Here is a 15,240-nt window from a genome sequence, read left to right on the forward strand (position 1 = left end):
ATCCCTTCTGGAAGACATCAGAATGCGTACACTTCTCTGCTATTCCAGTGATTAACTGCATCCCTTCTAGAAGACACCAGAATGCATTCACATCCCTGTTATTCCAGTGATTAACTGCATCCCTTCTGGAAGACATCAGAATGCGTACACATCTCTGTTATTCCAGTGATTAACTGCATACCTTCTGGAAGACACCAGAATGCATTCACATCTCTGTTTTTCCAGTGATTAACTGCATCCCTTCTGGAAGATACCAGAATGCATTCACATCTCTGTTATTCCAGTGATTAACTGCATCCCTTCTGGAAGACACCAGAATGCATACACATCTCTATTAGTCCAGTGATTAACTGCATCCCTTCTGGAAGACAGCAGAATGCATACTGCATACATCTCTGTTATTCCAGTGATTGACTGCATCCCTTCTGGAAGACACCAGAATGCGTACACATCTCTATTAGTCCAGTGATTAACTGCATCCCTTCTGGAAGATACCAGAATGCATTCACATCTCTGTTATTCCAGTGATTAACTGCATACCTTCTGGAAGACACCAGAATGCATTCACATCTCTGTTATTCCAGTGATTAACTGCATCCCTTCTGGAAGACACCAGAATGCATACACATCTCTATTAGTCCAGTGATTAACTTCATCCCTTCTGGAAGACACCAGAATGCATACACATCTCTATTAGTCCAGTGATTAACTGCATCCCTTCTGGAAGACAGCAGAATGCATACTGCATACATCTCTGTTATTCCAGTGATTGACTGCATCCCTTCTGGAAGACACCAGAATGCGTACACATCTCTATTAGTCCAGTGATTAACTGCATCCCTTCTGGAAGATACCAGAATGCATTCACATCTCTGTTATTCCAGTGATTAACTGCATACCTTCTGGAAGACACCAGAATGCATTCACATCTGTTATTCCAGTGATTAACTGCATCCCTTCTGGAAGACACCAGAATGCATATACATCTCTGTTATTCCAGTGATTAACTGCATACCTTCTGGAAGACACCAGAATGCATTCACATCTCTGTTATTCCTGTGATAAACTGCACCTGTTCTGGAAGACACCAGAATGCATATACATCTCTGTTATTCCAGTGATTAACTGCATACCTTCTGGAAGACACCAGAATGCATTCACATCTCTGTTATTCCAGTGATTAACTGCATCCCTTCTGGAAGACACCAGAATGCATACACATCTCTATTAGTCCAGTGATTAACTGCATCCCTTCTGGAAGATACCAGAATGCATTCACATCTCTGTTATTCCAGTGATTAACTGCATCCCTTCTGGAAGACACCAGAATGCATTCACATCCCTGTTATTCCTGTGATAAACTGCACCTGTTCTGGAAGACACCAGAATGCATTCACATCCCTGTTATTCCTGTGATAAACTGCACCTGTTCTGGAAGACACCAGAATGCATATACATCTCTGTTATTCCAGTGATTAACTGAATCCCTTCGGGAAGACACCAGAATGCATACACATCTCTATTAGTCCAGTGATTAACTGCATCCCCTCTGGAAGACACCAGAATGCATACACATCTCTATTAGTCCAGTGATTAACTGCATCCCTTCTGGAAGATACCAGAATGCATTCACATCTCTGTTATTCCAGTGATTCACTGCATCCCTTCTGGAAGACACCAGAATGCATTCACATCCCTGTTATTCCTGTAATTAACTGCATCCCTTTTGGAAGACACCAGAATGCATATACATCTCTCTTATTCCAGTGATTAACTGCATCCCTTCTGGAAGATACCAGAATGCATATACATCTCTGTTATTCCAGTGATTAACTGCATCCCTTCTGGAAGACACCAGAATGCATATACATCCCTGTTATTCCAGTGATTACCTGCATCCCTTCTGGAAGACACCAGAATGCATGCTGTATACATCTCTGTTATTCCAGTGATTAACTGCATCCCTTCTGGAAGACACCAGAATGCATATACATCTCTATTTATCCAGTGATTAACTGCATCCCTTCTGGAAGATACCAGAATGATTCACATCTCTGTTATTCCAGTGATTAACTGCATCCCTTCTGGAAGACACCAGAATGCATTCACATCCCTGTTATTCCTGTGATAAACTGCACCTGTTCTGGAAGACACCAGAATGCATATACATCTCTGTTATTCCAGTGATTAACTGCATCCCTTCTGGAAGACACCAGAATGCATACACATCTCTGTTATTCCAGTGATTAACTGCATCCCTTCTGGAAGACACCAGAATGCATTCACATCTCTGTTATTCCAGTGATTAACTGCATCCCTTCTAGAAGACACCAGAATGCATTCACATCCCTGTTATTCCTGTGATTAACTGCATCCCTTCTGGAAGACACCAGAATGCATACACATCTCTATTAGTCCAGTGATTAACTGCATCCCTTCTGGAAGACACCAGAATGCATACATATCTCTATTAGTCCAGTGATTAACTGCATCCCTTCTGGAAGATACCAGAATGCATTCACATCTGTTATTCCAGTGATTACCTGCATCCCTTCTGGAAGACACCAGAATGCATACACATCTCTATTAGTCCAGTGATTAACTGCATCCCTTCTGGAAGATACCAGAATGCATTCACATCCCTGTTATTCCAGTGATTACCTGCATCCCTTCTGGAAGACACCAGAATGCATACACATCTCTATTAGTCCAGTGATTAACTGCATCCCTTCTGGAAGATACCAGAATGCATTCACATCTCTGTTATTCAAGTGATTAACTGCATCCCTTCTGGAAGACACCAGAATGCATACACATCTCTGTTATTCCAGTGATTAACTGCATCCCTTCTGGAAGACACCAGAATGCATACACATCTCTATTAGTCCAGTGATTAACTGCATCCCTTCTGGAAGACACCAGAATGCATACACATCTCTATTAGTCCAGTGATTAACTGCATCCCTTCTGGAAGATACCAGAATGCACTCACATCTCTGTTATTCCAGTGATTAACTGCATCCCTTCTGGAAGACACCAGAATGCATATACATCTCTGTTATTCCAGTGATTAACTGCATCCCTTCTGGAAGACACCAGAATGCATACACATCTCTATTAGTCCCGTGATTAACTGCATCCCTTCTGGAAGATACCAGAATGCATACACATCCCTGTTATTCCAGTGATTAACTGCATCCCTTCAGGAAGACACCAGAATGCATTCACATCTCTGCTATTCCTGTGATTAACTGCATCCCTTCTGGAAGACACCAGAATGCATACACATGTCTGTTATTCCAGTGATTAACTGCATCCCTTCTGGAAGACACCAGAATGCATTCACATCTCTGCTATTCCTGTGATTAACTGCATCCCTTCTGGAAGACACCAGAATGCATATACATCTCTATTAATCCAGTGATTAACTGAATCCCTTCTGGAAGATACCAGAATGCATTCACATCTCTGTTATTCCAGTGATTAACTGAATCCCTTCTGGAAGACACCAGAATGCATTCACATCTCTTTTATTCCAGTGATTAACTGCATCCCTTTTGGAAGATACCAGAATGCATTCACATCTCTGTTATTCCAGTGATTAACTGAATCCCTTCTGGAAGACACCAGAATGCATTCACATCCCTGTAATTCCTGTGATAAACTGCACCTGTTCTGGAAGACACCAGAATGCATATACATCGCTGTTATTCCAGTGATTAACTGCATCCCTTCTGGAAGATACCAGAATGCATTCACATCCCTGTTATTCCAGTGATTAACTGCATCCCTTCTGGAAGACACCAGAATGCATACACATCCCTGTTATTCCAGTGATTAACGGCATCCCTTCTGGAAGACACCAGAATGCATTCACATCTCTGCTATTCCTGTGATTAACTGCATCCCTTCTGGAAGACACCAGAATGCATACACATGTCTGTTATTCCAGTGATTAACTGCATCCCTTCTGGAAGACACCAGAATGCATTCACATCTCTGCTATTCCTGTGATTAACTGCATCCCTTCTGGAAGACACCAGAATGCATATACATCTCTATTAATCCAGTGATTAACTGAATCCCTTCTGGAAGATACCAGAATGCATTCACATCTCTGTTATTCCAGTGATTAACTGAATCCCTTCTGGAAGACACCAGAATGCATTCACATCTCTGTTATTCCAGTGATTAACTGCATCCCTTCTGGAAGACACCAGAATGCATTCACATCCCTGTTATTCCTGTGATAAACTGCACCTGTTCTGGAAGACAACAGAATACATATACATCTCTGTTATTCCAGTGACTAACTGCATCCCTTCTGGAAGACACCAGAATGCATACACATCTCTATTAGTCCAGTGATTAACTGCATCCCTTCTGGAAGATACCAGAATACATTCACATCCCTGTTATTCCTGTGATAAACTGCACCTGTTCTGGAAGACAACAGAATACATATACATCTCTGTTATTCCAGTGATTAACTGCATCCCCTCTGGAAGATACCAGAATGCATTCACATCTCTATTAGTCCAGTGATTAACTGCATCCCTTCTGGAAGATACCAGAATGCATACACATCTCTATTAGTCCAGTGATTAACTGCATCCCTTCTGGAAGATACCAGAATGCATTCACATCTCTGTTATTCCAGTGATTAACTGCAACCCTTCTGGAAGACACCAGAATGCATTCACATCCCTGTTATTCCTGTGATAAACTGCACCTGTTCTGGAAGACACCAGAATGCATATACATCTCTGTTATTCCAGTGATTAACTGCATCCCTTCTGGAAGATACCAGAATGCATACACATCTCTATTAGTCCAGTGATTAACTGCATCCCTTCTGGAAGACACCAGAATGCATATACATCTCTGTTATTCCAGTGATTAACTGCATACCTTCTGGAAGACACCAGAATGCATTCACATCTCTGTTATTCCAGTGATTAACTGCATCCCTTCTGGAAGACACCAGAATGCATTCACATCTCTGTTATTCCAGTGATTAACTGCATACCTTCTGGAAGACACCAGAATGCATTCACATCTCTGTTATTCCAGTGATTCACTGCATCCCTTCTGGAAGACACCAGAATGCATTCACATCCCTGTTATTCCTGTGATTAACTGCATCCCTTCTGGAAGACACCAGAATGCATATACATCTCTGTTATTCCAGTGATTAACTGCATCCCTTCTGGAAGACACCAGAATGCATTCACATCTCTGTTATTCCAGTGATTACCTGCATCCCTTCTGGAAGACACCAGAATGCATACTGTATACATCTCTGTTATTCCAGTGATTAACTGCATCCCTTCTGGAAGATACCAGAATGCATTCACATCTCTGTTATTCCAGTGATTAACTGCATACCTTCTGGAAGACACCAGAATGCATTCACATCCCTGTTATTCCTGTGATTAACTGCATCCCTTCTGGAAGACACCAGAATGCATATACATCTCTGTTATTCCAGTGATTAACTGCATCCCTTCTGGAAGACACCAGAATGCATTCACATCTCTGTTATTCCAGTGATTACCTGCATCCCTTCTGGAAGACACCAGAATGCATACTGTATACATCTCTGTTATTCCAGTGATTAACTGCATCCCTTCTGGAAGATACCAGAATGCATTCACATCTCTGTTATTCCAGTGATTAACTGCATACCTTCTGGAAGACACCAGAATGCATTCACATCCCTGTTATTCCAGTGATTAACGGCATCCCTTCTGGAAGATACCAGAATGCATTCACATCTCTGTTATTCCAGTGATTATCTGAATCCCTTCTGGAAGACACCAGAATGCATTCACATCTCTTTTATTCCAGTGATTAACTGCATCCCTTTTGGAAGATACCAGAATGCATTCACATCTCTGTTATTCCAGTGATTAACTGAATCCCTTCTGGAAGACACCAGAATGCATTCACATCTCTGTTATTCCAGTGATTACCTGCATCCCTTCTGGAAGACACCAGAATGCATACTGTATACATCTCTGTTATTCCAGTGATTAACTGCATCCCTTCTGGAAGATACCAGAATGCATTCACATCTCTGCTATTCCTGTGATTAACTGCATCCCTTCTGGAAGACACCAGAATGCATATACATCTCTGTTATTGCAATGATTAACTGCATACCTTCTGGAAGACACCAGAATACATACACATCTCTATTAGTCCAGTGATTAACTGCATCCCTTCTGGAAGACACCAGAATGCATATACATCTCTGTTATTCCAGTGATTAACTGCATCCCTTCTGGAAGACACCAGAATGCATTCACATCTCTGTTATTCCAGTGATTACCTGCATCCCTTCTGGAAGACACCAGAATGCATACTGTATACATCTCTGTTATTCCAGTGATTAACTGCATCCCTTCTGGAAGATACCAGAATGCATTCACATCCCTGTTATTCCTGTGATAAACTGCACCTGTTCTGGAAGACACCAGAATGCATATACATCTCTGTTATTCCAGTGATTAACTGCATCCCTTCTGGAAGATACCAGAATGCATTCACATCTCTATTAGTCCAGTGATTAACTGCATCCCTTCTGGAAGATACCAGAATGCATTCACATCTCTGTTATTCCAGTGATTCACTGCATCCCTTCTGGAAGACACCAGAATGCATTCACATCCCTGTTATTCCTGTGATTAACTGCACCTGTTCTGGAAGACACCAGAATGCATATACATCTCTGTTATTCCAGTGATTAACTGCATCTCTTCTGGAAGACACCAGAATGCATACTGTATACATCTCTGTTATTCCAGTGATTAACTGCATCCCTTCTGGAAGATACCAGAATGCATTCACATCTCTGCTATTCCTGTGATTAACTGCATCCCTTCTGGAAGACACCAGAATGCATATACATCTCTGTTATTACAATGATTAACTGCATACCTTCTGGAAGACACCAGAATACATACACATCTCTATTAGTCCAGTGATTACCTGCATCCCTTCTGGAAGACACCAGAATGCATACTGTATACATCTCTGCTATTCCTGTGATTACCTGCATCCCTTCTGGAAGACACCAGAATGCATACTGTATACATCTCTGCTAGTCCTGTGATTAACTGCATCCCTTCTGGAAGACACCAGAATGCATTCACATCCCTGTTATTCCTGTGATAAACTGCACCTGTTCTGGAAAACACCAGAATGCATATACATCTCTGTTATTCCAGTGATTAACTGCATCCCTTCTGGAAGACACCAGAATGCATTCATATCTCTGTTATTCCTGCGATTATCTGCATCCCTTCTGGAAGGCACCAGAATGCATTCACATCCCTGTTATTCCAGTGATAAATTGCATGCCTTCTGGAAGACACTAGAATGCATACACATCTCTGTTATTTCTGTGATTAACTGCATCCCTTCTGGAAGACACCAGAATGCATACACATCTCTGTTATTTCTGTGATTAACTGCATTCCTGCTGGAAAATACGAAACTGCACATAAATCTGTTATTCCTGTGATTAAATTAACCCCTGCTGGAAGATACCAGGTTGCACACACATCTCAGCTGTTCTTGTCCGCAGCAGCATTTCTGCAAGTGACCAGATTGCCTATATATCTCCTGTTCCCAGGTGTAACGGCACACGTGGCTCTGCTTCATCTGTTGCTTTCTGTTCTGCTTCTCTGTCTGCCCTCCTGCATATTCCGCTGTTCTGGTCCTTGTTTATCTACATGTTTTCCACAAAGATCAGCTGTGAAGCACCATCACCACTCGACTGTGCTGCTTACATGGACCTATAGCTTAGAGAATTGACCTCCTCATGTGAGGCCCTACCACCGATGTTCTCTCACTAGTCACCTCTAACACATTGGAAGATCCGGTTTGTTAGATCTCTATTCCACCTTCCCTATCTGACATCTCTACACTTTGCTTTCTTGCACCAAATCAGACTACAGAAGCCTTGTGTGGTCAGAAGGCCGTCTCTTGCCTCTTCAGCATAAGCACTATTATAATTCCCACTCTTCTTCACCTTCTTTTTTGTTGCGGAATTTCCAAGTTCTGTAGACTCTACTGGTTTGGAAGAAAAACTTGAGGCACACTGTATAGATTCCAGTAATGAGACGGTGGTGAAGAAGAGTAGTATAGAGCAAAGTGCTGATGGGAAAAAAGCCATAGACAGCACTTTTGAGTTGTATAGATCTGCCAGAAAGGGAAAGAGGAATAAAGGACTAACAAACTCGACCTGTCAATGAGGAACGATGAGAGAACATCTGAGATTTTTGCTTTTGAGGCTGTTTCTCCACTGTGAGGAGGATAAAATCTATGCTGAGATACTGATTTTCCAATCACAGCTCCGAGTCCATTTACATATTTAGACGTTGTAGAGTTGTAATATTGTAGCCGTTATGTTGCATTTTTAAAAATTAAGTTTATATGGTATATGGCTTTAATATTAAACATGGGATCCACCAGGACATGAAAATTTTATGATTATTTTGGTCTCCACGCATACTGTCCTCTGCATCTACGTAAAGTACTAATCGCAGAGGCCGCAGACTCAAAAAGGCTACCTTGGACAGACTTGGACAAGCCATGCCATCTGGCAGATTCCAGAGGAACATCGACCTTCACCCTTTAACTGCTTTACAGGGGTCTGGTCTTACAACTGGGTCTAATGGATTGTATCCATCGAAGAGCTTCTGTCCGGAGGAACGATCCAGAGACATAAGAATGGTCTGGTAGCCGGGTAAAAACCAGGAGGTCGGTTTAAGGGACAAAATCGTCAAGAAAGCGAATAGTCAAAAAACGAGCCGAGGTCAAAAATCAGGAATGTCCACTGGGAATAAAGTAAGGGACAAGTTCACAGAAGCAAGTCTGATTATAACTGGCGGTGGAGGGAAGGATTTCAGGAACTTAAATAGCTTGCAGCCTCACTGAAACCACCCAGCAGGGAGCAAACACTGATAGGAGTTAACTCCATACCTTCCAGCCTGCAAGTCACAGAAGACATAGAACTACAACAGTCTCCCCACGTCAACTGCCTGATGATGGAAGCAGAGACAAGGAGGGCAGGCATCGATACAGATGTCAAAATACTAATGTAGCAAACCACCATTAAACACAAAGCAATTCACTATTTGCATAGCCTGACCACTCTCATACATAGTAAATGAGTATCTGCCTACTCAGTATGATATTGACGAGCCTTCCTTGCTAGTTGAACAATTGCTACATCTGTACATTAATTTCCTAATTTTCATCAATGACAAATATCACTTACTGCGCCTCCTTTCTGCTTGGAGCTGAGCCCCCAATTCACTGGGCCCCATAACCCCTGCTACACCTGGTAATAAGGCTAGGCTCACATCTGTACTGGAGGCTCCTATTAGGAACTGACTGTAGTATTATTTTCCGACATAATGAGAGATACTATGACGGAAGCCCAACACTCCTTATGATAGTCAGTAAGGTCCATTGGTCACTTTTGGTGGCTGTCATGAGATGGAGACGCCATAGGAATAACAATAGTGGCGCAGATGTGAATGGCAACGTCACTCATGGCTAGAACTTAGTAAATGAAAGTCCATTAATGAATAGTTCTGTAATTCTTACCTTTGTATTACACAGTTGTCTCCTATAATATTGAATCCATTATTTGTTCTAAATAATGTTCGCGCTGTACCTAGCATTAACAAACAGAAAACAAAACCTATCAACACCTGCAATCACAGAGCAAAGTAAGCACAGAGATTATCATGGCGTAACATCTAGTTTACACCTCTGATTAGAGTCAAAGACTATGCACATCTTCACACAGAAGTGGATTGTCTATTTTCAAATTTCTAAATAATTTTTATTAACATTTTTTCTACTATTTTGCTACTTCAGAGTGTCTGTCTTTTATCAAGCTCAGCGCTTTTGCAAAAAACGTTACAAATCTGTCAGACATTCTGCTCAGTGCAGATGGCTCTTTCCGTCCTCCCGCTCCCTTCTCTCAGTGTTAGAGATAGCAGTTGGAAGGGGAGAAGGAGTTGTAAACAAATTTCAAGACTAGAGAGGGAGGAAAGTATCTACAGTCTCTGGGTGGGCAGAGAATACAGGCTGTGGATAAGGAGGAATGCTCATGGAGAAGGATAAAAGCGGTGGTCATACATGAGCTAATGAGGACAGCAGCATCCTGGATACACATAGACTTCACATCCAGCCTTTATTACTGGGAGAGACATTCCCACAAGAGAAAAATCAGGCTGCAAAACTGCATCTCAGGGGTTTTTCAAATTAATGAAGGAGTGAAGATTGCAGATGGAGACTTCGAGCCATTTTATTAACTAAAGGAAATCACTAACATTTGTAACATTAATTTTTTCTATGTCAAAGACATCCATAGCCTTTAAGGGGGTTATTGAATTGAAAAAAAAGTGTAATATTATATAAAACGATCTCTACCCAAACTAAAAATATAAAAAATACTTATACACATTTATTTGCAAAAGTGCCAACTTTCTAACTACCAATAATAATATTTTTTTTTTCATCTCTACAGCACCAACATATTCTGCAGCACTTTACAATTCACAGGAGACGTGTAGACAATGTCAGACATTACGAAGTAGTCAGCATCAGTACCAAGTTGCCGTTTTCTCCCAGGCTGAGACAGGAAAGCGTTTGCAGAGATGGTACGTCATCAGCGCTGGGCATGAAAGGGGCTTATTTATATTATTAGACCACTCCTTTTCTATGAATTGTCTGTAACAGAGAAGAGGGGCTGGTCTAGCTATTAAAATGAGCCATTCAGCCAGCCCCCTTCACACATACAGCACTTTACAACACAAAGTGGCAAAAGATCGTCTTAAAGGTTTGCTGTCAATTATGTCTCGTGATATGACTTATCCAAAGCATTGGAAGACACAGTATGGCGGAAACTCACAATCCTTTACAGCTTGGACAAGAAGCTGTATCCCTCCAGAGTAATAGAGCGGATTCTGCTCTTCTCGGGATAGCTTTGTAAGCAGCTGTGTGATAGATACCGCATCGGCTACCCCAGCTTCTAGATCCTGCAAGGCTTTCTGCTCCTGAATGTCCTTCTTCTCCTGTAAATCCACTTGACTCAAGTAGCCTGAGAGATAAGAGAACACAGACTTTATATATTTGCTATGAGTAACACATTTATACTTACATTCGCTGGCTATGTCCTGGTTATTATAGATATGATTCATCTGAAGCACAGTTGTGCCAAAGGCAGCAAAGAAATGAGTAGCCATGTGGGCTTTTTTGAATACTTGGCACCTGGCTGCTCCTCAGGGGCGGACTTATAAATGCTGCAGAGCAAGAAGCCACTATAATTCCAGTAAAAAGCTACTCTAGTCTATTCAAGTTAATAGAAAGATACTTCAATATTAAATTAAACCCAAACCAAAAAAGAACTAAGACACAAAAGTAGTAACAAATTTATTCCAATCTTCGAAAACCTCACATTGCACAATCTCAATTTCACCGGTCATATTGCGATATTGGCTGGACATTTCCCACAGAATAGACAGGATCAATAAGCTTAGTCTGAGTTACAACACAAAAAAAATAGCGGAAAAATTAGATTACTAACGGCAAAACGGCTACAGCAAATACACCGGGAAACCGAGGAATATATCCAGCTTCGCCCAATCTTTCCTTTTCATAGCTGTGAAATTGACCTCATTTCTTCCTCCCGGAGATATCCAATGACCAAGTGTGTAGTGACTACCAGAGAGTGGCCCCGGGGCGAAATATTTATGTGCTAGGAAGAGAAACCTCGCAGGCTGATCTTAAAAAAACACAACGTCAACCTGAATTAAGGTCTTCCGTAGTCTTCGTTCATCGCGTGTTAAATGGGATAAACCTTGCAAGAGCGGGATATTTTGATGCAGCCAACTATAAATACAGCTCGATTATTCATCCAGAAGTAGTGACCTGGCATTTGCAGAAATTACAGATGCATGAACTGCGTGCAGTTACAATAATTACCTATAAAAAGTGGAAAATAATCATGATCCACCGTAATCATGCACTCTTGACTAGGCCGTGATAACATCTTCAGGAATGAGCTGAAATACCGAGTCTACAGGCAGTTGGTTATTTCTCATAGGAATAAGTGATTGGACATCTTGATATTTAACATGCCCAATTACTTTTTTTTATTGACATATACCATTGCGGAACAGTCTACAGGTTCTTATACACATGTAATTGTTGAGAAGTCTTGTCTTTACTGGTGGGTTTAGCCAATCTATGTACAACTCATAGAGGACCTACCACCGGAAATACGCTATCTGTAAGTCATTACTCTCATCCCTCCCCCCAAAAAAATGTTTAGAAAAAAAATCTAAAAAAAAAAATGTATAAGTCATGAGATCGACCTTTATGAAAAAGTCATGTCAGAACTTTCAGGAAAGATAACCCTGCACACTTAGTCTATTCCCACAGCCGTAGTCTCATTGTCAGGACACGAGATCTCTCTGGTAGAGAAGAGCGAATTTCCCAAAATTTATTTTGGGTCTATTTCATCTGATTCATCCAAAAAAAAGTAATTTGGACCAAATCCACACAGTGTGAATCAAAAGTGCTCTAAAGACTCCAATTGCCATGAAAATATGGGTATGACACTGTAAGTAGAGAGGAATGAACTTGGGGTTCATACCGGACAGTTAGTGTCAAGTGCTAAACGCCGAACATTGACTTCTCCTGGAATTCGGGTGCAAATTTCATCGTTCTAGAGGAAGTGAGACGGAGAGAGAGATGAGTGAACTCGGGGTTCGTACCGGACAGTTAGTAGTGTCCGGTGCTAAACGCCGAACATAGACTTCTCCTGGAATTCGGGTGCAAATTTCATCGTTCTGGAGGAAGTGAGACGGAGAGAGAGATGAGTGAACTCGGGGTTTGTACCGGACAGTTAGTGTCCAGTGCTAAACGCCGAACATTGACTTCTCCTGGAATTCGGGTGCAAATTTCATCGTTCTGGAGGAAGTGAGACGGAGAGAGAGATGAGTGAACTCGGGGCTTGTACCGGACAGTTAGTGTCCAGTGCTAAACGCCGAACATTGACTTCTCCTGGAATTCGGGTGCAAATTTCATCGTTCTGGAGGAAGTGAGACGGAGAGAGAGATGAGTGAACTCGGGGTTCGTACCGGACAGTTAGTAGTGTCCGGTGCTAAACGCCGAACATAGACTTCTCCTGGAATTCGGGTGCAAATTTCATCGTTCTGGAGGAAGTGAGACGGAGAGAGAGATGAGTGAACTCGGGGTTCGTACCGGACAGTTAGTGTCCGGTGCTAAATGCCGAACATCGACTTCTCCTGGAATTCGGGTGCAAATTTCATCGTTCTAGAGGAAGTGAGACGGAGAGAGAGATGAGTGAACTCGGGGTTCGTACCGGACAGTTAGTGTCCGGTGCTAAACGCCGAACATAGACTTCTCCTGGAATTCGGGTGCAAATTTCATCGTTCTGGAGGAAGTGAGACGGAGAGAGAGATGAGTGAACTCGGGGTTCGTACCGGACAGTTAGTGTCCGGTGCTAAACGCCGAACATCGACTTCTCCTGGAATTCGGGTGCAAATTTCATCGTTCTGGAGGAAGTGAGACGGAGAGAGAGATGAGTGAACTCGGGGTTTGTACCGGACAGTTAGTGTCCGGTGCTAAACGCCGAACATCGACTTTTCCTGGAATTCGGGTGCAAATTTCATCGTTCTGGAGGAAGTGAGACGGAGAGAGAGATGAGTGAACTCGGGGTTTGTACCGGACAGTTAGTGTCCGGTGCTAAACGCCGAACATCGACTTCTCCTGGAATTCGGGTGCAAATTTCATCGTTCTGGAGGAAGTGAGACGGAGAGAGAGATGAGTGAACTCGGGGTTTGTACCGGACAGTTAGTGTCCGGTGCTAAATGCCGAACATCGACTTCTCCTGGAATTCGGGTGCAAATTTCATCGTTCTGGAGGAAGTGAGACGGAGAGAGAGATGAGTGAACTCGGGGTTCGTACCGGACAGTTAGTGTCCGGTGCTAAACGCCGAACATCGACTTCTTCTGGAATTCGGGTGCAAATTTCATCGTTCTGGAAGAAGTGAAAGAGCATTTTTTTTCCAGCTGCAAAGTTCAGGTCCCCATGCATTTCAATGAGGTTTGGGTAAAGTTCTGATACCCGTTCCGAACTTTGGACTTAAGTTCGAGTCGTGTGCAGGAACCTGAACTAACACGGGTCTGCTCATCTCTAACTATGAGGCCTCTAAGAACTTTTTCCAATACTGGGTGAGACAGTCAGACACTGAACATGTGCAAACAAATGAATGTCATGACACCCCAAATTTTAACAGACTGAGCTAAAATTAATGTAATTGTTTAAACCTGTTAGTATGAAAAACATTTTGTACAGGGAGCAGGAGGTGTTGGCATTCTGCACCTCCAAAGTAAATGCCCACCATTGTGGGATGCTTATTTATTTCCAATTTTGGACACTTTGTAGACACTGAGGCACTTTTTGCTCTATAGACTTTTGAGCAATATATACCTCACTATACTTTCCCCTTTGCAAGTACACTCTTCTGATGATATATCGTTACTGAGAAAGAAACGGGTTGGGACGGATTTTTTCTGGGGTAAACATCATGAGAGCTATACTTGGGTACTGCCCTTGTTAGGTCAGGAGCAAATGAATGAAGCACAACAGGGTAGATAGACATGACCATTTATACTGGCTACCAGTGTTACCCCATGGAATGTGACATCCCCACAGCTCAAATGGATGAGATCTACCCTTTTTATGAACTATGGTACTTTTTATTTGATGTGTCCTATACCCACACAATATCTAATAACACAGGTTCATCATTTACCAATGTATTATTGAAGATTCGATTTGTGAGTCATTATTGTTGTCTTGGTCTATTCTGGCCTGGGTCATTCCTGATTTTATCATTATTATTAAATATTATGTTTCAAGGAATCTTTTTGTTATGTATAGATTATATATCCTGAGTGATTAGATCATGTAGATATTAACAGGTATCCAAACTGTATACCTTATGCCCCCTTTCCTATTCCCATAAAATGGCAGTAGCATCTCTTACATGGGCTTTTATAGTGGCTATTAGTCCTTGGTGACCTCACACCTATAGTTTTTTATGACGGGCCGTGTTATAGGATGGTCGTCTTGCTGCTTGACAACATAGGCCCACTTCTAGCTGTGCCTACCGGTACTCCCTCT

At 42.0% G+C, this 15,240-nt stretch overlaps 1 protein-coding gene across 1 annotated transcript in view; it reads right to left on the reverse strand.

Moving 5' to 3' along the window:
- The window catches only part of TTC12 (tetratricopeptide repeat domain 12), a 106,934-nt gene that overhangs the window by 41,464 nt on the left and 50,230 nt on the right, over window positions 1–15,240 (reverse strand). Inside the window, exons 13-14 of the mRNA XM_069742862.1 lie at window positions 10,937–11,125; window positions 9,622–9,691 (exon numbers count right to left, since the gene is read on the reverse strand). Coding sequence (XP_069598963.1) covers window positions 9,622–9,691; window positions 10,937–11,125 — 259 coding nt within the window. The remainder of the gene's footprint in view (window positions 1–9,621; window positions 9,692–10,936; window positions 11,126–15,240) is intronic.

The sequence above is a fragment of the Ranitomeya imitator genome, chromosome 10 (assembly GCF_032444005.1).
Source record: "Ranitomeya imitator isolate aRanImi1 chromosome 10, aRanImi1.pri, whole genome shotgun sequence".
In the NCBI taxonomy this organism is placed as follows: domain Eukaryota; kingdom Metazoa; phylum Chordata; class Amphibia; order Anura; family Dendrobatidae; genus Ranitomeya; species Ranitomeya imitator.